The 24130-nt window shown below is 54.7% G+C and overlaps 1 protein-coding gene across 2 annotated transcripts in view; it reads right to left on the reverse strand.

The window, feature by feature from the left end:
- Rptor (regulatory associated protein of MTOR complex 1) overlaps window positions 1-24130 on the reverse strand; it is a 337753-nt gene that overhangs the window by 12930 nt on the left and 300693 nt on the right. For both annotated transcript variants that reach the window (XM_076869269.2, XM_076869270.2), the window contains 6 exons: window positions 16931-17034; window positions 16171-16354; window positions 14661-14771; window positions 5573-5678; window positions 2600-2714; window positions 1553-1677 (listed from right to left, as the gene is read on the reverse strand). In XM_076869269.2, coding sequence (XP_076725384.2) covers window positions 1553-1677; window positions 2600-2714; window positions 5573-5678; window positions 14661-14771; window positions 16171-16354; window positions 16931-17034 — 745 coding nt within the window. The remainder of the gene's footprint in view (window positions 1-1552; window positions 1678-2599; window positions 2715-5572; window positions 5679-14660; window positions 14772-16170; window positions 16355-16930; window positions 17035-24130) is intronic.

Consider the following 24130-nt stretch of genomic DNA (forward strand, 5'->3'; position numbering starts at 1 on the left):
AGGGACATTTCTTCATGGTCAGGTCAGTCACAGGGAACCCACAAACACTTCAAAAGAGATGTCACTGAGAAGCAGCAGCCTCGGGAGCTCAGATGCTCAGGTCCGGGACCAGGACAAGACAGGGCGGAGCAGCCCAGGGCAGGTGAGCCTAGATGCCTGTCTCCTCCCTCCACTACTGACACCTTCGTACCCACACAGCTTGACCCTGGCTTCTCGTTAGCAAGAAGGCATCATGGAGTCAAAATTTTCTTTTAATTTTTTTTTTTAGTTGTAGATGGACACAATACTTTCATTTTACTTATTTATGTATTTTTGTGGTGCTGGGGATCAAACCCAGGGCCTCAGACGTGCCAGGTAAGCACTCTACCACTGAGCTCTAACCCGAGCCCCTGTGGAGTCAAATTTAAAGTGCCAAAAGAAATGACAGCCAGGGGACTGGGGTTGTGGCTCAGCAGTAGAGCGTTTGCCTAGCACGTGTGAGGCCCTGGGTTGATCCTCAGCAGCACATAACAAAAATAAATAAAATAAAGGCATGTGTCCAACTATACCTAAAAAATAAATATTAAAAAAAAAAAAAAGAAAAGAAAAGAAATGGCACCAGCCTAGGGTGACTGGCTTGGAGAACTACTGCTCTACAGTAAGAGTGGGATGATGATGTTTCAGGCCAAAATAAAAACCAAGAGAATCTCCAGTGTGAGATCCACACCACCACTACCTGATGGGCACCCTTCCAGGGAAGCCCAACTTGCAAAGGAAGGGGGATGCAGCCCTGGGCCATCACAGCCAGGCAGTGAGCTGCTGCCCACTGCATCTCCCAGGAAGGCCAAGGGGACAGAGGCTGATGGTGGGATGTTTCCCGGAAACACGGAAGGGCCAGAGACCCAAGGCGAGAGGTCACTCACTGTCCAGGAGTCCTGCCAACGCTGCCATCTCTGCTCCTGCCCTGGGACCATACCCTTTCATAAACACCCCCATTTTCAAAATTTTTTTCTTTGATACCAGGGATTGAACTCAGGGGCACTCGACCACTGAGCCACATCTCCAGGCCTATTTTGTATTTTATTTAGAGACAGCATCATTTTTTTTTTTTTTAGATATTTTTTTTTTTAGTTGAAGATGGACAAATACCTTTATTTTGTTTATTTATTCTTATGTGGTGCTGCGGATTGAACCCAGGGCCCAGCACGTGTGAGGCAAGTGCTCTACCACTGAGCCACAACCTCAGCCCCTAGAGACAGGATCTTACTGAGTTGCTTAGGGCTTCGTCCTTGCTGAGGCTGCCTTTGAACTCGCGATCCTCAAGTCTCAGCCTCCCAAGCTGCTGGGATTACAGGAGTGCGCCCCCACACCTGACAAACACCCCCACTTTTAAACTTCGCTTTTACTTTTTTGTGGGGCTGCTTTGGAACCCAGGGCCCTGCATGCGAGGGAAGCAGCTCCACCACGAGTGCCCCAGCCTCCGAGCCTCCCTGGTCTGAGTGACAAACTGAACAGCATGTCTCATGGCCCCCTTGCTCTGCGCGGCTCAGGTGCGTGCAGCCAGGCCACTCACCTGTGGCTGTCAGGAGAAGGGAGCAGTCCTGGCCGTTCAGGTACTCCATGGCAGTGACCCTGGTGTAGCGAGGGTTCCCATTGTGGAAGTAATCCAGCTTTTCTCCTTTCTCCCAGTCCCAAAAACTTGAGGGGATAAGAGGAATGAGACCGACCATCAGGGGAATGCAGAGTCACAGCAAGACACCGGTCACTCACACCCACGGGACGGCTGCCACCAAGAGCCAAGGTAACGAGGGGAGTGAGGAGAAGCTGGAGCCCTGAGCACCGCTGGACACAGAAGGTCAGCTCCTCCTCCTTTGGGCCCATCCAGGGATGGAGAGATGACAGGAACATGGGGCTACACGTCCACCCCCGTCCACTGCAGTGCGGAGCCAGCTGGGGGCCCAGATGGGGTGGGGGAGAAAATGCTTCCCCTTCCAGAGGAAGAGGGCTCAAGGCAGCTCCTGCTCCTGCCACGCCACGGCAAGTTCCGTGGACACTGCTGTGTCACATGAGCCAGGCACGAGAGGGCAGTGCTGTGCAGTCACTTCTACAAGTCCCTAGAGTTGCCCACCTGGGGCACAGTGGGGGTGGCCAGGCCAGGGAGCGGGTATCTGGGTGTGATGGGACTGCTACAGTTTAGGAAGATGGGGTGCTCTGGGGGCAGCATGGAAATGTTCAGCGTGGGCAGCCTGGATGTCATATTTCACCACAACTAAAGCGGAGTAAGCAAGTGAGGACAGTAGGCATCACGACACTGCGCCTGCCCACCTCACCGCCAGCAGGTACCCTGCACCACACAAGCCAGGCTCGCTGCTGTGAGGCCCGGCTCTCGGGGCCGCACCTTCTCCTGGGTGCTCTTCTGTGGGAGCCTCTCAACATGCTTCTTTATCACGGAGCAGGTCTGGAGGCTTTTGTCCCGGTCCTGAGGCCTATGGAACTAGGGACCACCTTCAGGAACATGGCTAGAGCGGGGCACGGGTGGGTGGGCAGGGGATGGCGGGGAGAACGCAGGGATGCTGGGCACTGGTGCTGTCCCCAGGTAGGGTCCGTGAGTGAGGCCTACCAGATGCTGTCCTTGTCAGCCACGGCGATACATGGTGTGAAGGGGTGGAACTTGACCACGGAGGGGACACCAGGATTCCTGTTCAGAAATATCTGGTCGTCCAGTCTGGTGATGCCTGCCAGGGTGTGGGGGGGAAGCAGGATGAGCCAGGGCTGGCTTGTAGACAGCAATACCCACATGTTTTAGAAAGGCCAGTGTCAATGCTTGTGTCTGGGGGCTGGGAGAGGCACAAAGGAGACCAAGGCAAAGCAGGAACCAGGGAGGGGGCCAGAGCACATCCCAGGAGGCAGCATCCCAGGGGCAGGGGTGCTCTGCTCACAGTAGAGCCCCTGGCTCAGAGCCGATGCTGGCAAGTGCTCCATCAAGGCCCTCAGGCCAGACAGCAGCAGTGTTCATGGCAGTGCAGATCTGTGGCTGAGGGGTCTATGAAGGGCGTATGGATTCAGAATGAAGCCCCAGGGCTGTGACCTGCAGAGACTCAGGCCTGAGACACAGGCCTGGGACAGGGGCAGCCACCACCTGCACTATATTCAAGGGGTCTTCCAGTCCAGAAAGAGGCTAGCCAGGAGTCCATGACCAGAGGACACAGACTCACAAGGCTAGCCAGAGAGGGTGTGGGTTCCTCACCAGGCCTCACACCAGCACAAGGAAATACCCGCTTAGGGCTTTGCAGGAGCCCACCTGAGAAACAACCAGAAGAAGAGGCAAGAGACACAGTTGGGACAGGCTGAGATATGCTTCTGTTGGATAACAGGGGTTTGCTTGGACCAGGTGCAGGTCCCTAGCACGGGGCTCTTTTGCACAGCCCTGAGGAGAAAGGCAGCAAGCCAGCTCTGACCACAGACTCCTGTGTGGCCCTGGCACCTGGGTGCTTTGGGGACCACATGCCTCCTTAGCTGGCGAGAACATCTCCAGGGTGGACAGAGAAAAGCCGGTGGCTCTGTGTAGCTATGCTGGTGTGGAGCATCGGGGGAACCCAGCAGGAGGGCAGCCCCCACCTGGGCACAGCTGATCTGCTGTGGGTGGCTGGGCTGACTTTGGCTGTGGGTCTTACACGGCAGCCTCCTTCCCCTGCCCATGCCCTATGCTGTTCAGGTGGCCCTGAGACCATGTCGGCATGGCTCAGTGCTCAGCTGAGTGAGTGGCTCGGCCAACTCCTCCATCTTCCAACTCTTCTTTTTTTTTCCCCTTCTTTTTGGCACCAGAGATTGAACTTAGGGGTGCTTAACCACTGAGCTACATCCCCAGCCTTTTTTATTTTTTGAGACATGATCTCACTAAATTGCTCAGGCTGGTTTTGAACCTTTGATCCTCCTGCCTAAGCCTCCCAAGCAGCTGGGATTACAGGTGTGCACTGACTCTTCTTTCTTAAGTCAGCAAGCAACAGAGGCCGCACTAAGGAGAAGATAGTGGTCTGTGGTGGGAGGGCTCTGCCCAGGGGAAGGGCGTGTGTCGGTGGAGCCAGCTGCTATGGCCTGAGATGCCTTCTTCTCACCCAGGGAGTTTCCTTTTCTTTTTGTAAGAGAGAGCCAAAATAGTGGGCATGGCTTTGAACACTGAAAGATGAAGGGAGACATCCAAAAGCAAACATAGAACTGAGTTCTGAGGACATGGAGGCTGGCGAAGGCAGAGGTGGGATCACCTTGGGGTGGCCTTTCCTGGCTCCTGTTCTCTGGCAACGACTGTGCTTCTCCTGTTGACTGTGTTCAGCAACAGGCACTGCATTTCTACTTACTGTTTACATCTTCCCCAGCATACAGGTGGCTCTCAAATAAAAACAGGCACAGCGCGCCCCAGTGCTGAGCTGGTGGTGCCTGGAGAAGGTGAGACTCTGCTCACCTCAGCGGCTCTTGCGCTGTGTCCACGGCGTCTCCCTGCCGTGTGTGCTACCGTTTCCAGCAGACCACCAGCCCCTCTCCTGTGTTTTTGACAAATATCTTTTTTTTTTTTTTTTGGTCACAAACACTGGAAAAAAGAATTCCTAACTGTGGTTTATAAAGATATTCTTCCTTTTACGTCTAGAAATCTTGCTTTTTGTTTCATGACCAGAAATGCCAGTCACATACCACCTCTGCAGCTGGGACCAACTGCTGGTATGAGCAGCTTGAGGTCCCCGGCCCAGCCACTCTTTGGGCAAGAGTGCCCAGCTGTGAGGTCAGGGGTTGGGGAGGCCATGAACTCTGCATCCCAAGCCGTGGGCTTGCGCCCTGGGCTGAGGCTGCCTGGCTCTCATCCCTGCTGGCCCTTGGGGCCTCCTGCTCACTGCCTCCATCGGGGGGCCGCCTGCAGCCCAGACCTGCTCTCGGGAGCTCCCTCTGCCAGTCCTCCGCAGTGGCGGCAGCCTGCAGTCCTCAGTCACTCACTGCCTCCACCCCATGGTGCAAAAGAGGAGGTTAGCAAGGGGGTGGTTTCTGGCATCTGTTGCTAATTTGGGAGGTTTGGTGCAAATGGGACTGAAAGCAGTTCGGGATGGACCTGAAGACTGCTCCAAGGACCACGTGGAGGTACTGGGTGAGGCCAGACCTATATTTGTTTTCTGTTCCCAGGAAAGGACACCCTGAGAGCTAGGGAGACATGGACCCCCAGGGCTTAAGAAGCACTTGTACCTCCCCTCTGGAAACACCACAGTGCAGAGGTCCTGCTCCCCAAAAAGGCTGCCAGTAGCCAGGGCCTTGCTGACGGTCTCCCCTGGAGTGACCATGCCCATGGAAAGTGCAGTCCCAATAGCCCCTCTGCCCCGAGGCGCCCCTGCCCCCAAGCCAGGTCCTCCCTGCTCCCAGCTCCAGTCTGCATAAGCCTGCTGAAGGACTTAACTGCAAGGGGGGCACAGGGGTACTCTGGGTGTCAGCGGCATGGGGGCTGTACAAGGCTGCACATGGGTCTGGCAGGTGGGCTGCTCACAGGGCACCCTCCTGGGCCTTCTGCTCACCATGGAGAACTGTGCGCATGCCCTGCCCCGCTGGCTGCTCTTACCCTTCTGGATGACCTGCTGCGCCTGCTTCCTGACGCGGGTGTTCCGCAGAAACCGCCATTCCCGCTCCTTGCGGATTTGGCTCTCCAGGTCGTGTTCTTCAGGGATCTTCAATGACAGAAAACATCCAATTACACTCAGCAACTTGGAAACGGTCACTGTGCAGATAAGAAGGATGTCTTTCCCAGAAGAGGCAGCTCAGGGCCACGCCTGCAGGGTGCTCTCCATCCACGCCTGGGCTGGGTGGCCCTCTAGCCAAGCTGGCTGAGGGCACGGCTAACAACTGCAGGGTGCAAGCTGAGACCCAGGAAGTGCCTCCCAGCCTGCGCCAGGCCAGAGGCCATGCTGGCTTGGACGATGAGACCATCCATGTGGTGTGGGAGTGTTCTGCACCTCACGCCCAGGGTGGACCCAATGGTTCCTAGCTAGAAATCCAGTCCGTTGGGAAGTCCTCCAAGATAGGCGTTAAGTAAAGGAGATCAAAGCCTGCTTCCTCCTGGCTCAGGGAGCAGAGGGAGGACCTCCCACAGCAGCCAGGGCCAGTCAGGACGGCCATGCGGGTCAAGAGCACATGTATGTCATTCTAAAAGCTGCTCCTGAGGAGAAGTTCGAGGATAAAGGGCACTGAGCAAGACGGCCAGGCTTGTGTCCTTGTGTGCATGGCCCAGCAATGGGAAAGCCACACACAGAGAACACAGGAGGCTTGGTGGCTCTTGATGACCACGCGGCAGCTCTCTTTGCCTGGCGTCCCCATGTGGGCAGGCGGCCATGGCTTGTTCTCCAGCATTTTATCACCATGTTTCTTTTTCTTCTTAAAAATCACAAAACATAAACCCAACAAAAAAAGCAACAACAAAAAAGAGGACATCCAAACCCAGCAACAGGAAGAGGTACCCAGGGCTCCCTGGCTCGGTCCGGCCGAGGAACGGCCCCAGGATGGCAGGGGCGGGTTGTGGATTCATAACAATAGGTTTCTTTTATGACAATCCAGAGCTTATTCAGAAAAAAAAATAAAACAAATGACCAGAAATGTAGAGCAATAACAAGGAAAAACCTAGAAAAAGAGTGAAGCCCGTGCAGAGGCGGCGAGGAGCTGCTCTGTGATGCAGCTCTCGTTTCTCCAGGAGCAAACTGGAGAAGGAGGTCTAGTAGGTGCTGAGGGGACCTGAGGGGACCGAGTTCCAGGCCCCTGACCAGCTCTCTGTGGTGGGCACCTGGAGTGCATCTGAGGTGGCCAGGCCATCTCCAACCAGTGGCATCGAGAGTCTCCAGGCCCCAGACTGCAGCTTCCCCTAGGCGAGCCCTCAGAGGGGAGCCTGCAGCCCACAGATGGAGGGTAAGAAAGGACAGAGGAGGTGCAGGGAGAGGCAGGGTGAGGGTGGGTGGGCAGAGAGATGGGAGGCGGCAGAGGGCGCCCTGAGGACAGTGGCACTAACTGCTGGGGACTCTTCAGGGCAGAAAAGAGGAAGTTGGCCAAGAGATTATTGTCCTTTGTGGTGGTTCTTAATCCCTGCTGTCCCTCTTCCTCTGTGTCCCTCTGGGAGAAAGCGCTCTGGTAAACAGGAGCGGAGGAGCAATGTCCCCCGCCCCTCAGAGCTCCTGGGGGCTGTGGGTGTCGGAACAGTGCTACGTGATTAGGATCATGACACCACCGACTTTGGCACCTCTTGGCTTCTTCTCAGACAGAAACCAATTACAGTTCCGCAGCCTCCCACGGAGGTGTGACAGCTGAAAGCCAGGAAGCCAGCTCCTTTCCGGTTGCAAAAAATGGGAAAACCAAATAGAAACCCTTGGGCTTGTGATCTGAGGAAGATGAGGGGTCCCAGAAGGCTGTGGGGCAGCAACTGGGGGCATGTCACAGAAGGGTTCTGGCAGGAGAACCTGCACATCTTGGGAGCTGGGTCTCATTTCAGACCTTTACATTTAAAAAGGCTCAAGGGGCTGGGGTTGTAGCTCAGTGGCAGAGTGTGAGGCACTGGGTTCGATTCCTACCACCACATATAAATAAGCAAATAAAACAAAGGTTCATCAACAACTAAAAATATCAAAAAAAAAAAAAAAAGGCTCAAGGGGTGAGGGGTGCAATTCAGAACAGGAACAGGACTGTGGAGAGTGGCGAGGCTCGGGTAAAGCTCAGGGGAGAGGAACCTGCTGGAAGGACACTGGTGCTTTTCCAGGGGCTGAGCCCTCAGGTCGACATACCAGACATGGGGGAGCATGTGACCCAGTTCCAACCCTCCACCCTTTACAAGAAGCCACACAGTGTGTTTGCAGCTGTAGCAGGCAGCAGTGCCCACTGACTCCACGTCCTGCCTGAGCCCCCTCCAGGAGCACTGCTGGAGGGGGCCTGTCGGACCCCTGGAGTGCAGACATCTATACCCAACAAGGGCCCTTAACTCACTGGCTATGCTTTTCCTTAAGGATGACCTCGTGTAAGAGAAGAGAGCGCCTATCCCCTAGAGTACGGCTCACAGAGATCCAGTGCACATCCTCTAGACAGTTGTGGGTTTTGCAAATGCCAGGATCCTAGAACCACCCCTGCTCAGGACAGAGACAGTTCCTGCATCCCTAACGAGACCTCCCTTCAGCCCCAGGCCCTGGCAACCCCTGGCCTGTTTTCCGACCCTGTTGTGCCTGTTCTGGGAGCTGTGTGAAGGGACCACTCCATTTGGGCCTGTGATGGCCCTGCTGCTGTGCGTACCAGCAGCCCTCTGGGACTCGTCTGCTGACTGGTAGCCCTTGCATGGCTGTGTTGGTTCCTCTGTCTGCCAGGGGTGTGCGTCTGAGTTGCTTCTAGCTTTGGTGACAATGTACATGGCCACTGTGAGATCCACATATAGGTTTCTGCATGAACTTCTTAGGTTCCTCTGTGGGTTGCTGGGGTGTGCTCCTAACTTTATGAGAAGCAGCCAAATGTCCCCCAAGTGCCTACACACCCGTGTTGGCCAAGAAGGGGCACGCCAGTGGCTTCCCATCCCTGGCTAGTCCAATCTTGCCTTGAGTGCAGGTCGGTCCTGTGGTGGTCCTCCGTGTGATCATCTGCCACTTGTGTGTCTCACCTGGGCAAGGGCCATGCAAGTCTTTCGCCACCATTCTTTAACTGGGCTGCGTTTTCCCAATTGTTCAGTCATTGCCTGTCTTTCCTTTTCTCAATGGTATGTTTCAAAACTAGTGTTTGATTTTGATGCAGTTCAATGTGCCACTAGACTGTGTGGCTTATGCCTCCTGTATCTTAATGCAAAGTCAGGAAGGTTCTCTTGTTCCTTCTAGAGGTTCTAAGGTCAGGAGTCTTGCAGTGGGGTGTTCACTTTGTGTAGCTGGTGTGCAGGGGTGAAGTGTGGAGCGAAGCCCTTTCTTGGGACTATAGCACTGCTTGCTGAAAACTTCATTGAACGGCACTGTTTTCACATATTCCTTGAGAGTCAACTGAACATGTCTCTGCAGATCTACTTCTGGCCTCTCTGTTCTGTCCTGTTCATCTATGTGTCTGTTTTTTTTTTTTAATTTTTTAGTTTTTGGCGGACACAACATCTTTGTTTGTATGTGGTGCTGAGGATCGAACCCGGGCCGTACGCATGCCAGGCAAGCGCACTACCGCTTGAGCCACATCCCCAGCCCCTATGTGTCTGTTTTGCCCCAATCCCACACTGTCCTGATCAACTTTACACAGGGTCTTGACATCAGAGTGTGAAGCATCTAATTCTCCTTCAATTTCAAGGTTCTAAGGTTATTTTAGTTTCTTTGCTGTTTCCTACAGAATTCATAATAAGCTTGTCAATTTTTTAAAAATTTCATTAGAATGTCGACTGGGACAGCCTGCGTCTACCATCAGCCGAAGGAGTTCTGGCATCTCCACATCACTGTCTTCAGGTCCACGTACATGGTCCCATTTATTTAGGTCTTCTCTGATTTCTCTCATCAGTGTTCATCAATTTTAGCATATGGATTTCCTTTTAAATCTCTACCTAGGTTTTTGTGGTGCTTTTACAAATGGTACTGTTTTGGAGCTCTTTGTAAGCAATACTAGTTACTTCTTATAGAAATGCCATTGATTATACATAATGCCTGTATTCTGCAAACTTATACTAAACTCACCACAGCTCCTTTTGTAGATTATCTGTAACTTTTTAGACACAAATAACGTCTGAGAACAGAGAGGGTTCTTTCTACCCTTCCTATCTGCAAGCATGTGTTTCCTTCTATGCCTCCCTGCCGTCCAGGACCTCTGGTAGGCTACTAAACGGTGGGATAAGATGGCCTGGCCTTGCCCCTGATTTTAGAGAATAAGCACCTAGTCCTGTGCTGAGTGCCCTGATGAGCGCTGCTGGGCAGGTGTCCTTTACCCCTAGCTGGCGAGTTCTTACCATGAATGGCTTGAGGTGACCACGTGGCTCTTCTTCAGTCTCTGCTGAGCCAGCTTTGTCTCACGGGGAGAGGGTCCACCTAGTCACCACAGCATTGCTGCTGCTTTGGACTTGTGGATGTCACGCTGGGGATTTGGCCATGTTCACAAGAGACGTTGGTTTTCAGCTGTCATTCCTGTGATTCTTGGTCTGATTCTAGTGGGAGAGGAACGCTGTCTTCCCAGAACGTGGGGAGTGTTCTCTCTTCTACTTTCTGTGTAAAGTGGGTATGTCCCTTTCCATAAAGGTTTGGTGTAATTTCAGTGAACTACTCAGGTCTAGAGCTTTCTTCATTGAAAGGTCTTTAATTACCAATCTCTGTAGTTGGGGAAGTTAGCTGTGAAGCCACTTTTGTGGGATGGTCATTTGAGATGTAAGAAGGTGCCCAGGGTTGCCATGGAAATGAAGAATGCGGGCTGCAGAGTGTAGCCGTGGACCATCAGGAGGGGGAGGAGAGCTCAGGAGTGAGTGCACACCTGTAATCGAGGTGACCTCAACTTCCTGTTTCTATTTTCCCAGCTCTTACTAATGCACTGAAGAACCAGCTTCTTGGATGCAGATCTAACTGATGGCAGGGCAAGTTCTGTGAGGACCCTCAGGGCCCATGGCGGTGTTCTGAGCACAGTTCGGGGCATGAGGGCCATGCTCCTTATGCAGGGAGCACCAAGGGGGTCGCTGCTCAGCTGGGGTCCGGCTCTACTCCACAGGTAGTGCCTTGAAATAACTTTACCATCTCTTCAAGCTCTTCTTCTAATCAAAATTATATTTTTACCTGTTTTAAGTTATAAAACTAATAAATGTTTTCCTAAAAATTTCAAGTCACCCAGAAGTTTATAATACAAACCCAGTCCCTGTCCCTGACGCCTCCACTTCCAGGTGACTAGTGGCTGGGCTCGTGGACAGCTGCGGCATGTGCCCCAGGCTCCCAGAGGCACACATGGATCTCACGGGGCACGGAGCTCTACTACACAGAGGCAGCATTTTGAATGAACTCTCATGTTGGACTTTGGCTATTACAAGCAACGCAAATCCAAATGTGGTGAGTGTCTTTGGGCAGATGTTAGTACACATGTATCTCAGAGGTTTTAAGTCCTTAGAGCAGGACTGCTGGTTTTGAGAGCATGCCCACTGGTAAGTCTTTCTCTCCTCCTGGTTTTTTTTGGCAGCACAGGGGACTGAACCCAGGGTGCTCTACCACTGAGCTACACTACCAATCCTTTTAAAAACATGTGAGATGGGGTCTAGGTTGCCCAGGCAGCCCTCAACTTGCCCCGTCACTGGGATCACAGGTGTGCACCTCGTGTGGGCTCTTTCATGATTCTGACAGCCGTGGCCAAGTGCTGCTGTGGAGGTGGCGTTGCCCACATTGCCACAGCACCAGGGCACCTGTGGCCCTGCCCCTTTGTGAACCAACCTTGGGATAGAATCAATCTTTGAAATCTGCCAACTGAGAAAAAAAAAAGTCATATTACTTTCATAATCAGAACAAAATTCAATAAATCTTTTTCTCTAGGCAGAGAGCAGACAGTTTTTAACTGGGCTCTGTGGTCCTGTGGTAGGCACGAGCTTTGACAGACCACACTGCGGGGAGGAAAGCTGCCTCCTCAGCTGAAGGTGAGCCACGCCACAACAAGGTCCTCTGGTGGCTCAGACCTGTAAGAAACTGATCCGCGTGCTGAGAGTCTGGCAGGAGCTGCCACGGGGGTCACGTCCTGGGTCCTCATCCCACTCGCCATCTGGACACCCTGCTGTCACCGTGGGCCACATCTTGTTCCCTGGTGAATGCTCAGTTCTGTACGCAGTCTGATGTAGTCTGGGGTTTGGGTTCCTCACTCCTCTTGATCCAATCTTGGCCTTAGAACTATTTTTATTTGGCTGGGGCTGCAGCTCAGTGGTGAAGCACTTGCCTAGCACGTGTGAGGCACTGGGTTTGATTCTCAGCACCGCGTACAAATGAATGAATATAATAAAGGTCCATCAACAGCTAAATACACACACACACACACACACACACACACACACAAAAGCCCTATTTTTAGTTTACCTGTGAAGAAGCAGGCAACTAAAAAAAGTTCTTAATGCATTTTATTACACAAACATGCCACTAGATGATGAATTAAATTAATAAAAAGAATGCCCAAAAGCCTACCATTCAGAGAAAATAGAAAATATTCCTGTAAAAAATCACAAGATAGAAAATGCCCCGCTCCCTCTTGTGCAGTCAGAAAGGTTTCTGATCCCTGTGAAGGAAAGCCACATTGGTCCCTAGCCCTAAGACTTTGGTTGCCAAGGTGTGATGGACACACTGACAATGAGGGTGACTGTGCTCTCAACCAGGAATGGACAGCGGTCATTTCAAGCTGCACCCACTGACAGCGTGTGTTCGCATACCTGGCAGGGTCAGAGGAAAACAGCGGCTTACTTATTCCACAACTACTGCCTGCTGCCTCTGAGTGGAGCAGGAGTCCTGAAGGGGCCCCTTACCTACTCTCATCTGCAGTGTCCAAGCCTCTGACCTCCCGTGGCAGGGAACTCAGACACTCCTGCAGCTGGTGATGGTCACAGGGTGGACACTGGCCTCAGGTGCACGGGAGCAGCGCTCAGCACTGCTGGCAGGACCAGTGGCGGTACAGCCCTCACTGCTGGGAACCTGCCCCTCCCTGCTGCTGCGCGCTGGGGCTGCTCCCGCTCCTTGGTGCCCAGGAGAAAAGCCAGCCCTTTGGAAAACGTCAGTTTATCCCAAGTTCAGGAGAAACATGCTCTGGGCACCTAGACCATTCCTCCTTCATCTTACGTCGATGATGGAGAAGAGGCAGCATCCAAGCACTTCCTGAAGAGCTGCTCACTGCCTTCCAGAAATCACCACCACGGTCACCACGGCCACCACCACAGCCACCACAGCCACCACCACCGTGCAGTAATAAGGGCAGGCCTCCAGGTCCTCAGCTACCTTCCAGAAGTCGCCACCCCCCCCAGGCCTGTTTCAGGAAGCCAACCTCTGCTACAGGTAAGTGTGCTGGCTTCTGAACGGTGCCACCATGGCTCTAAGGACGGCTCTCTGTCCACGCCAGGTCTAACTGGCTACCCTGCTTGCTCATGACTCGCGTGGATGTTCACTCTGTAAGTTCCAGTGCCTGCTTTCTCCTTCCTGTCCTGCCTCTCGCTTTCCCCGCTGCACATACGCGTGCTGACGGCCAAGGCGCTGAGCCAGACTGCCCCAGCCCGTGTGTCACTGCAGCACAGGCTGCACTTGCAGTCAGGGTGGGTTTCTCTAGGACCGCTCTGGACACAGGGCAGCTTCATGCTCAGTACAAACTGCAGAAGGCAGGAATGTGCGAGGCAGAAACCAAGCTCAGCGCCTCCAGGCCATGCCGACCGGCCCTCTGGGAGCTCACACTCAGGTGCCGCATGCACAGCAAGGGCTAGGTTTTGGCCTGCTTTTTTTCCCCAAAATTTTATCATGAGCATTTCCTTATGCCATTACTTATAAAGCTCACCAAACATGTGCTTTTCAGCCATTCAACCTTACTGAACACTAAGTGGATCCCAGTTCCATTCCTGAGTGGTACAGGGACCTACTGCATCTCTGATTATTTTCGTAAGGTAGCACCTAAGCAAACCAGCCCCAGGTTGAGGGGAACGGCTGCCGGGGGCTTCCGATGCTGACTGTGGAGCTTCTTTTTGGAATGACTCAGCCATTTCACACTCTCTGTTTAGAAATGGAATAGTGTACCCTGCTTCCCTCAACAAAGGGCTCCAGGGACTGGGGCTTTGCTGCCACCACAGGTGCTAATGGTGAGGCTGTAGTTTTTAAAAAATATTTTTTATTTTGATTTATTTGTTTTCTTTTATATGTGGTGCTGAGGATCGAACCTAGTGCCTCATGTGTGCTAGGCAAGCGCTCTACTGCTAAGCCACAACCCAGCCCCATGAGACTGTGTTTTAGGCATGTGTCAGGTCCACTGGGGTGAGAGGGGAGCAGTGTGGAGCTGGGCCCAGCGCTGGCGCAGAAGCCAGGCAGGCATCTAGCTGGTCAGAGAACAAGATGCACCCTTTGTTCTCAGACAGCCACAGAAAGGAAGGGGAGAAGTCCAGGAATGTGCTCTATGCTCACGGGGACCGTCACACTGGAGGTCATGCTGTTGGTAGACCCTGTTCCTCCTGCGTGGGAAGGGGGCTTGAACCAACAGCCACAGAGTCACCGTGAACACAGGACACACCTATGCTATGGCTGGAGTTGAATCAGACTCCAAAGCTGGTCCTGAGGAACAAGCCCGAACGTGCTGGTACTGGTCCAGCTAGCGCGGTCTTAGCATCCCCAGAGTGGAGTGTCACCAAGCACAGCCCTTGGAAGTTGTGTGGCCTTACCAATGAGGATGGAGTGACACCTGTGGCCTGGGACTGTGGCAAGGTAGCCTGCTCCTCCCTGAGAGGACAGGAAGGGAGCACAGCCTGCTCCTGGGGCTGTTCTTCTTGCTGCTCAAGCACCCACCGTGACAGCAACGGGCACCACCTCCAAAGGCCACCAATGTGGCATGAAGGAGTCACAGAGGCCAGCAGCGAGGCTGGGGCAGCAGAGGCCCACCCCCCCCCCCCGGGGCCAGGGGACAGGACAAGGATTTGGCTGCCGGGATCACTGGGAAAGAGTGGAGGTCAGGCTCTGGAACCGCCCGCGCTGGGGACGCACCTTCATGACAGGCTGTGCGAAGTAGCGGGCGCTCCAGTCGCAGAAGCCCGTCTGCATGGCAGCACAGACGAAGCTCTTGTGTCCAGTGGCATCATCGGCATCATCCGCAGTCTTCAGGGCATCAGGAGAGGGGAGGTTAGCCGGGAAAGGAAGGTGCAGTCTCACTGTCCCTCCCTCCCCACATGCCTGTGGGAGGTCCTGGCTAGGGACAGAGGTCATGGACAGCTGGGCATGACTGCTAGGGACGGCCCCTCTGCCTCTCTCTCACTTGGGCATCCTGGTGACCAGGTGTCCCTGACCGTCTGGACAGGAACTGGGGGTCTGGGTGAGAAGCAGGACCGGCATCTGCCCTGCTGCCCCTGGTTTGGCCAGTAGAGCCACGGCCCCTCTCCTGGGCCAATTCCCACGGCTGGCTTTGAGGGGCAGGTGGGCCTCACATGGTTTATCAGTTCCTCAATGCCAGGCCAGGGCTGCTCCCCTGGCTGAGCCCAGCTGGGTGTGGGTGGGCTGGGCTGCTGACCTCTGTGCCCTGATGCCAGGGGCCGTTATGAGCCCTGTGCTCTGGCTGTGTCCACCAGGTGCAGGGCGGCCCTGTGGGGAAGGCTGCAGCAGTCCCCTGGCGCCCCGGTGCTGGGGTGGCTTTGGGCCACTCACACCCCTCCTGGCACAGAGGAGCCTGGGTGGGGCCGTGAGAGGTGCCCGCTTCCTGGAGAGCAGTGGCTTTGGCTCTGGTGAGCCCCAGGATGGGTCAGGTGGGGGCCACCACGCTGCACCTCTCTGTCCCCAGATGGCATCAGGGCCCAGCCAGAAGGTTGAGCACTGACACGGAGAACTGCCGGTCACCACAAGGTAAGTCTGGGTCCAGGGCCAACCTGCAAGGCAGGGACTCTGGTGCCCCCTGGACAATGAGAGGGCCAGCTGCAGAGAGGCGCTCAGCACTGTGGGCGCCTGGGGCTCAGCACTGTGGGTGCCTGGGGCTCAGCACTGTGGGTGCCTGGGGCAGCCAGATGCCCTCAGCACGTCCTCTACACCCTTCTTTGGTCCTCCTGTCCTTGATGAGAAAGTGGCAAACAGCCTGGACAAGACAGGAGGCCTGGGTCAGCCACACCCCGATGGCTCTCAGCCTGGAGGGAAAGCACGGACTCACCCACCGGATCTCCTTTCCGCTGAGGAAAGAGGAGCAGGGAGCTGTGTGTGGAGTAACTGAAGGGTCATGGGAAGCAGACAGCCCCCAGCACCACACCAGAGCAGCTGCCACCCGAGAGGAGGCATCGCTGCTCACCCAACAAAGGGAACGGCAGGTCAGCTCACGGCTAGTGCTGAACCGTGGGGTGGCCAGGACTCAGGGACAAGATGGGGGACCAGGCTGAGGGCAGAGGGGCGCACAGCGAGAATGCCAGGACCCAAACCGGAGGCCTCGCCCTGCCCTGCCCACCAGAGGCCAAGCTCTCCACCCTGTCAGGATGCTCGGTGCTTGAGGTCAGAGCTACAGGAGGCGCACCCTTCTCACCTGATCTGGACCCCTGTCAAACATCTTCCGTGTCCGGGGGAACTGGTGGGAGTGAGGGGTGTACTGCGTCCCTGGGGGGCCCGTGGTGCCCGGGCGGCCTGAAGGCAGGTCCCGGCTGACTGGCTGCTTGGCCACATCGTTGGTCAGGCTGCAGCTGCTGGTGCTGGATGCTGGTGGGGAGCCTCTGCATTGGGAGAAAAGCCGACGGTGAGCTTTCTGGAGGGCCACCACTCGGCGACAAGACTCCCTGCCACAGATGCTGCTAACATGGCGACTGCCATCTTTGGGCAGCTGCTGGAGCAGGCACTTGCTGGACACGCACAGCAGAGAGGATGGGTGACTGAGCCCAGAGCAGGCTGCTGGGAGGAGCCTGAGGCTGCTTGCGCCGGGGCAGTCAGGAGCCCCGCTGCCTCTGGGTGTGAACACTGCTCTGGTGTGGCAGGGAAGAGCCACTCTGCCGCCACCCACGTGGGGAACTAGGTCCCTGGTGAGATCCCGAAGGCCAATAAGTCAGGCTAAGTTCCCCTCTCAAGTCCTACTATGTGCAGGACAAGTCCTCCTGAGGCAGAGCTACTTCTAGGAAGGGCTCAAGTGAGACAGATGTGGGGCATGCGGGAGATGGAGGAAGGGAGGAGCCCGGGAGCAGGGAGGGGAGGGGAGGCAGAACACAGGGCAGCGAGGGGGCGAGAGAGAGGGGGCCTTAGCAGTGGCAGGGCGCTGGACCCGCAGCTGGCACAGAAGCTGGCCCCAGGCCACTTACCCGACCTGGTGGATGTGCATGCCCTTGTTGGTGGGGCTGGCCGGTGCCGACTGGGTCAGAGAGGAGGTGTCCAGGATGCGCTGGGGCCGGGCATTCACTGTGGCCTGAAAGAAAGGACGTGTGATGTGGGGGTCGAAAGGCAACAGCCTCTGATGCCACAGGCGCACGAGGTTGGTGGCTGTGTGTGTTGCTTCACGATGGTGGAAAGGCTTTGGCTGAGGAAATCTGAAACCCCAACAGAAGGCCCCCATCAGCCCCCAAGAGCAATGCCCTGGACTAAGAAAAGCTGATGCTCATCTAGAAATGGCGGGCTCCGCCTGGGGGGTCGGGGCAGGGCTGGGGAGTGGTCTGTATGACCGTACACGGCCACCTCCGCCTCCTCCCTAGAGTCCACCAGCCCTTGTGCAGGAGCCATGGGGGCTTTCAGGGCCAGGCAGGGCAATGAGGGTCAGGGAGCACCTTATCAGTATGTGCTGCCCACCACCAGGGCAGCCCCATGGGCACAGCTGCTGTGTGACTGCCGGTACCCCCTGTGCTGGGGTCCAGAAGATGGCGGAGGCCGGGAGGGTGTAAGGCCTGCAGCACTCCTCTGCCTCCAGGGGCAAATGGGGTCTCCTGCCCTGGCCTGCTACAGGCTGTGACCGTACAACCTCCTTAAGATCTCCCTCGTCAAGGGCCTGGGAGGGCAGCTCGGCACAACCCCGAGTCCCAAGTGACGTCCCTGTGGTCATCTGCACTCAAGGAGAGAATGTCACCACAGCCTGTCATTCCCATGTTTAGGGGCTACCCAAAATAGCTTTCAAATGTAGCTCTATGGATGAAGAGAAGGTCATAGGTTCTGTAAGTGTCCTTCCAAAAACATTTGCTGGGCTTCAATTCCAACACAGGAAGCTTTGCGCCAGCTGGGATGTGGCATCTGGGGCGGTGGTCCTGCTCGATTCTCAGTGGACCTTGTGCAGGTATGGAACCCGCCATTTGCTGGGAACCAGGTGGCAAAGGCACTTGGGTGCAGCCACCTTGCTGCCCACCCAGGGCGGCTGGTGTCTTCTTTGTCAGGAGGACAGGCCCACTGACCCTCATCAGGATACCCGCTGAGAGCCAGCTATGCCAGGCTGCCTCTGGAGGTTGGGCACACGTCAAGCCAGAAGACAAGAGCCCCCACCGCGAGGGCTTTGTTCTGGGGGCCCTCCTGGCCTCAGGTCTCTGAAAAACTCGACTTGCCATCAGGAATGCTGTTCCTACAGTTCCGCCAGTAGACATAAGTCAGAACGACCATGATGGTCTTTATTTAAACAGCCTCGACATTTCCCAGTAAACCCTCGGCTTTGCTGGGCTCATGGCCACACCTGTGATCCCAGCAGCTAGGGAGGCTGAGGCAGGAGGATCACGAGTTCAAAGCCAGCCTCAGCAAAAGTGAGGTGCCAAGCAACTCAGTGAGACCCTATCTCTAAAAAAAATATAGAATAGGGCTGGGGATATGGCTGGGTGAACAAGTGCCCCTGAGTTCAATCCAGGTACAAATATTAAAAAAATATATATATATATATGAATGAATGATGGAACCAGCAGGAAACGCTCTTGAAGGCTGTTTCTCATGTTTTGATTTAAGAGTAATGTGTGTTCTTCGTGAATTTGTTTTGATTTTGTATTTAAATCATTCAGTCAATTCTGCGGCACACACACCCGACAGCCATGATTTCATAAGTTAAAATGAGAAAAGAAATTTAAAATTAAATCATATGTGTGATATGTGTCTTCTGAAAATTTCTGGAGAAACAGTGGGAGGTAATGGGGTGACGAAGCTTCAGAGGTTGACAGCAGACCTCCACAAATCCCCAGCCCTCTCTCGAACCCAGAGCAGGGGAACTCAACTGTGGGCGGGCTGCAGGGGACTTCAGAACCATGACTTGCAGCCCAGGTGCCCCTCTGCCTCTGTTCCTGGCAGCTCCTGGGGAGCGCCTGTGGGAGCCCGTGGCCCTCAGCTCTGCCGAGTGCAGCCTGCAGAAGGCACGATGCTGCGCACACCTGGGTTGCTGCTGTGAAGCCCCCATTTTGAATCATTTTCTGATTCTGACAGGTGGACCTGGATGGGGAGGGAGGCTCCCAGGGCCCAGGTGAGCAGGCTTCATGCTCGGATGGAGCTCTCTTCTGCTCTCATCCCAGTGTGTCCACGTTTGGCACTGGTTACGTGGCTGGGTACAGGCCACATGGTGAGCGTGAGTGGACACTCCTGGGAGGTGACCACTGTGAGGAAAGAAGAGGCCAGAAGTAAGGGACTGCGGGAGGTTTCCTGCATGTCCTGTCATGCGGCAGGCATCTTGCTAGGCAAGTTCTTGGTAGAGAATGGACGGCACGGCCTGTAAGACCCAGCGCCCTGTGTGAGCCCTTCCTGATGGCTCTGCTGTCATTGTCACCTGGCACACAGATGCACCCTCTGGGAAGACCGAGCTACATTCCCTTGTGGCAGTGGGTCTGAGCCCTGCATAGCATGCAGCGGTGAGAGGTGAGGGCATGGTGCCCAGCCAGCTTTACAGAGGCAGCGCGACTTTGTTAAAGGTTGGTTTCAGGCAGAGATGCTGCAGGATGGAGATGCATCCCCCCGGGCAACGCCGGGGCCTGCCCCAGGAGCAGTGAAGCCCACTTCTACCTCTAGCCTCCAGCATCACAGCTCTAGGGGGTTCTCTAACCAGACCCTCACAGGTCACAGAAGTTGGGCCCACGACAGAGAAACAGCTCGGGGAGAAATCTCAGTGGCACAACAGGGACTCCCCCTTCTGGATCTGCACGGTCAGGCTCGGACTCCAGTGAAAACACCGCTGCTCTATGTGGGGAGGGTGTGGGCTCCAGAAATGTTCCTACTAATTCCACATCAGAGTTCTGCATTCACATGTGAGGGACTCTCAACAGGAGCTTGGAAGCCCCCCAGGCTGAGCGAGAGCCAGACCTGCTGTTGCTCCACTGCTGAGGAGAGACCGCGGACACAGCGCTTCTGCCTCCACAGTTTCTCCTGCAGACTGTTTCCTGAATAACTACTTGAGTCTTCTCTTCTGGAAATTTAAGTCCTGGGTATGACATTAACTGCTACAGTGTTTGCTACACTCAAAGCTCAGTGCCCTAGATCCTGAACACTGCAGGAAGGGACCCTGAGACACCTAGGACCCTGTGTGGCTGAGGCTAAGGAGTTTCACCCTGCTGACTCGCTCCCTCCCTTGTGGACCTCGCAGGAGGAGAGGCAGGGCGCTCCACCTGGGGCTGTGATACCACTAATTCTCATGCTAATGCATGTCCCCAAAGGGTCAGCCCAGGGACAAGACCAGCCTCACGGCCTGAACACTGGGAGGTGGGGGGAGGTGGGAGGAGCTGGCAGAGGCTCAGAGCCAGGAGAGTCCTGGCTATGCTTATGCTAACCCCAGGCTGGTTGCTGCTCCCAGAGCCCCTCCTCTGTGCTTGTTCTTGTGTGGCTACCCAGAGCGCACAGCAGAGTCCCAGGGAGAAAGGTCCAGGGGCTGCCACCCAAGAACCATGGAGCTGGTCCCAGGCATGGCCCACCTAGCATCTTAGTTTAGAAGGTCTTTCTGGGGGGGCTTCTGCAGAGAAATTCCACACAACACCATTTAAAAGGAGCTTCTTGGGCTGGGGATGTGGCTCAAGTGGTAGCGCACTCGCCTGGCATGCGTGCGGCCCGGGTTCGATTCTCAGCACCTCGTACAAAGATGTTGTGTCCGCCGATAACTAAAAAATAAATATTAAAATTCTCTCTCTCCTCTCTCTCCTCTCTCTCACTCTCTCTTTAAAAAAAAATAAAAAAATAAAAATAAAAAAAATAAAAGGAGCTTCTTGGTGAGTAGCCGTGCTGGGACCCAGCAGGCTCGGCGGTGCCTCCCAGTACCTTTCCTGAGTTTCTCAATCTTCATCTCACTGGTGGTTCAGGCCTTGGTCTCCCTCCCACTTGGACATTTTGCCTGGGTTAGGGACATGAGCCCCTGGTTTCTGACACACCTGGTCTGCCCACATTCCATACAGGCATATGATGCCAGGGGTTGCTGGGGCCATAGCTACAGCCGGTTCCTTGGGGTCTTTGTTCTCCTCTTTCTACTTCTGCAGGGTTTCAGGTTTCTGTAATAAACACTAAAGCAAAATGCAAGCCTTGGGCCATGGAAGAGGGTTTGCAAACCTGACAGCAGGCTGAAGCTAGGGAGGGGGCTCTTTCACACAGGCCCGCTCCACGCCTGCATTTGAATGAAGAGTTCTAAGGGGCATCCCACAGTAATAAGGCGCTTTCTGATGAACAAAATTTGGCCTCAGAATTCATCTAAAATAGGCTCATTTCTCTGTAAAAATGAAATATAATCCCTTCAGTTCCTGCAACGGAAGGTAAGGCGCCTCTTGAAATTAAAATGAGAACAAGAAAAATTCCCTTAATACTTATGCTTCCTAGTCTTCCAGAAGCCGTGTCTACTCGGAAACCCACGCACGTGCAGTGCTCGCACAGACACCTGTGGCGCTGTGCTACTGCAGGGTCCCCAGCGAGGCCATCTTGCTCTGGCTGTGGTGTGCCTTCAGGGTGGTGGCCACGTGTAGGCTGGGTGTGTGCCACCTGAGGCCAGCCAAGTAGGCAGAGAGGCCAAATGCCAGCTTGCTGGGGACTCCAGGACTCGGTTAGGACATGTCAGGTAATTTCCTCAGGGGGGCGGTAGCTTGCCTACATGCAAGGTGACACCTAGGAGGCTGAGTCTCCTTGACCTGGGGGCTTGGCCCTCCTGGCTCCGAGCTGCAGCCTGAGCACAAAATCCAAAGGGCCCGGGTGGGTGGCAGCACGCTGCGCCTCTCCTGGCCTCTCCTGCAGTGCAGGGAGGACAGCTCCTGGGCAGCACCCAGCTCCCAGAGGTCGGGTCACAGCAGCGGGCTTAACACCAGGCTCCAGGATTGCAGTGCGACATGATCCAGGCAGCTTTAGCCAGGGTAGATACATAAGGCCACTGGAAAATACACAGGTTGAGTCCTGAGTCTCCATGACTAAAATACTCAAGAAGCCACAGTAGCTGGGACAAAGTGACAAGCCCAGGCCTGCAGCTGGGCTGCCAGGAAGTGCAAGGGTGGCCCTGGCCAGCAGGCCATGCTGTGCCTCCAGGAACAGTAGAGAGGGCGTAGACACCTGTGCGGGCCAGAGGCTATGGCAAGGAGGGGCCAGCCAGCCTCTGCTCTTTCTGAACACAAATTCTAAATTTACAGCGTTCATTAACATCCATACAAAGCTTTTAAAATGATTTAAGTGAAAACAATTCTTTCCCCCCACCCCTTCTTTTCCATTTCTGTGACTAAAACCCAGGGGCTCACACATTCTAGGCAAGTGCTCTACCACTAAGCTACACCCTCAGCCCGTTTTATTTTTCAACTTCTAAAATTTTGAGATAAGACCTGATAAGTTGTGCAGGCTGGCCTTGAACTAGTGATTCTCCGGCCTCAGCCTCCACTCCTGGTGAAAACAATGTCTCAAACCCACTGTTGAGCTCTGGCACTACTGGTGGAGCCTGAGTCAGAGGCTGGCAGAATGGATAAGTGGTAGGACAGGCCTTCCATGACACGCTGCCCCAGCCTGCCAAAGCTTCCGCTGCTCTGGGCCCAGGACCTGCGGCTGACGGGGTGGGGTGCTGGGCACAGGGCCCTGCAGCCTTCCCTCAAGTTCCCTTCCTCCTCTCTTCCTGCCTATTTCCTTTCTCCCCTCCCTCCGTCTCAGACCATAAAATGAAACATACATTTTTAAACAGTTTTCTACTTGAAGCAATCCTATTCTCAGTTGAGAAATCAGATGATTGGAGCATGTATTGGTTCTTTTTCTTTCTTTCTCGCCAGGGAATGAACCCAGTAGTTTTCTACTAACAATGAAAATGTTAACTTGATTAGCCATTTTCCATAGGCAGTGATGAGCACAGCGCCAATGCCCTCGTCTCGCAGGCCGCTGCAGCTGGTCACCCAATGTCGAGGGACTTAGCGAGGGGGTCAGAGTGCTAGAGTGAATAATGTAGGCTCTCCCCAGCTGGGAGGGTGGTGCCTGATGCTGTGACACTAGGAGAAGTTCTGGGGAGGAAGGGAATGAAGTCTCGCTGACCAGTGAGTGGACGCTTCTAGGGTTAGGGTGCCAAATGTGAGCACATCTTTTGAGCCCAGGACCAGGATTTACTTCTGCATTGTTCTTGCTGTGGCTTTAGAGAAAATGGGACTGGAGACTACTGCATTGGAACACTGGGGAGCCACAGGGCTCTGTCATTACCACCTGAAGGACAGCCACAGCCACTGTCAGAAAGACAGAGCACAAGCCACAGGAGCAGCTGTGGTGTGGACGGAGGCCGGGCAGCAGGCTTCCAGCACAGGGGCAGTTGCAGGAACTGGAGTCCAGCTGGTGCTGGGCGCTGGGCAGGGCTGCAGGACATGCTGGGAAGGAACAAGCAGGTGGGCTGAAAGCCACGGTCCTGGTCCTCCTGGGCTTCGCAAGCAGCACCTAAGGATGGTCCCTGCTGTGCTGGGGCCAGAGGCAGTGACCGGCACCTGGTCTGGAGTGGTGCCAGCAAGCTGTAAGACCTGGTGACCTTTCCCTGTACTCTTCTTGCAATTTTGCTGTAAGCTTGAAATGATCAAAAAGTTGCAAAAACATTTTAAATGCTAAAGTAAATAACCTTTAACTCCATTCATAAAAGCAAAGCTGCCAGGTAAGAGTGTAGTTGTTCAATAAGCAACTAGAGTACCAGAAAGACCTGCTCGACTGTTTTTAGATGCTAGGTGTTGGGTACCTTGGGTCTGAGGTCCCAGCATATGCCCTACAGGCCGCTGCCAGCCAGTCCCCAGCTGCAGTGTAGAGGAGAGAAACCCAGGTGAGCCCAGCACTCTGGGGAGAGAGGACACAGAGCTGAGCTCCAGGGAGGCGTGGGTGCTGGGATTAGCTGGGTAGAGAAGTAGGAGGGGAGTTTCCAGGGTCTTAAGGGAGGGCCCTGAGCTTTCGATACTCTTCTGCTCATAGGTGGGGCAGCTCCTGAGGCTGGGCAAAGAACAACCAGGAGGCGGGGTAAAAGGCACAGGTCCACAGTCCCAGCTACTCAGCAGGCTGAGGAGGAAGAATTCAAGATCAAGGCCAGCCTCAGCAACTCAGTGAGACCCTGTCTCAAAATAAAGTTAAAAGGGCTAAGAGCGATGCAGCACTAATCT

The sequence above is a fragment of the Callospermophilus lateralis genome, chromosome 11 (genome assembly GCF_048772815.1).
Source record: "Callospermophilus lateralis isolate mCalLat2 chromosome 11, mCalLat2.hap1, whole genome shotgun sequence".
NCBI classification, from domain to species: Eukaryota; Metazoa; Chordata; class Mammalia; order Rodentia; family Sciuridae; genus Callospermophilus; species Callospermophilus lateralis.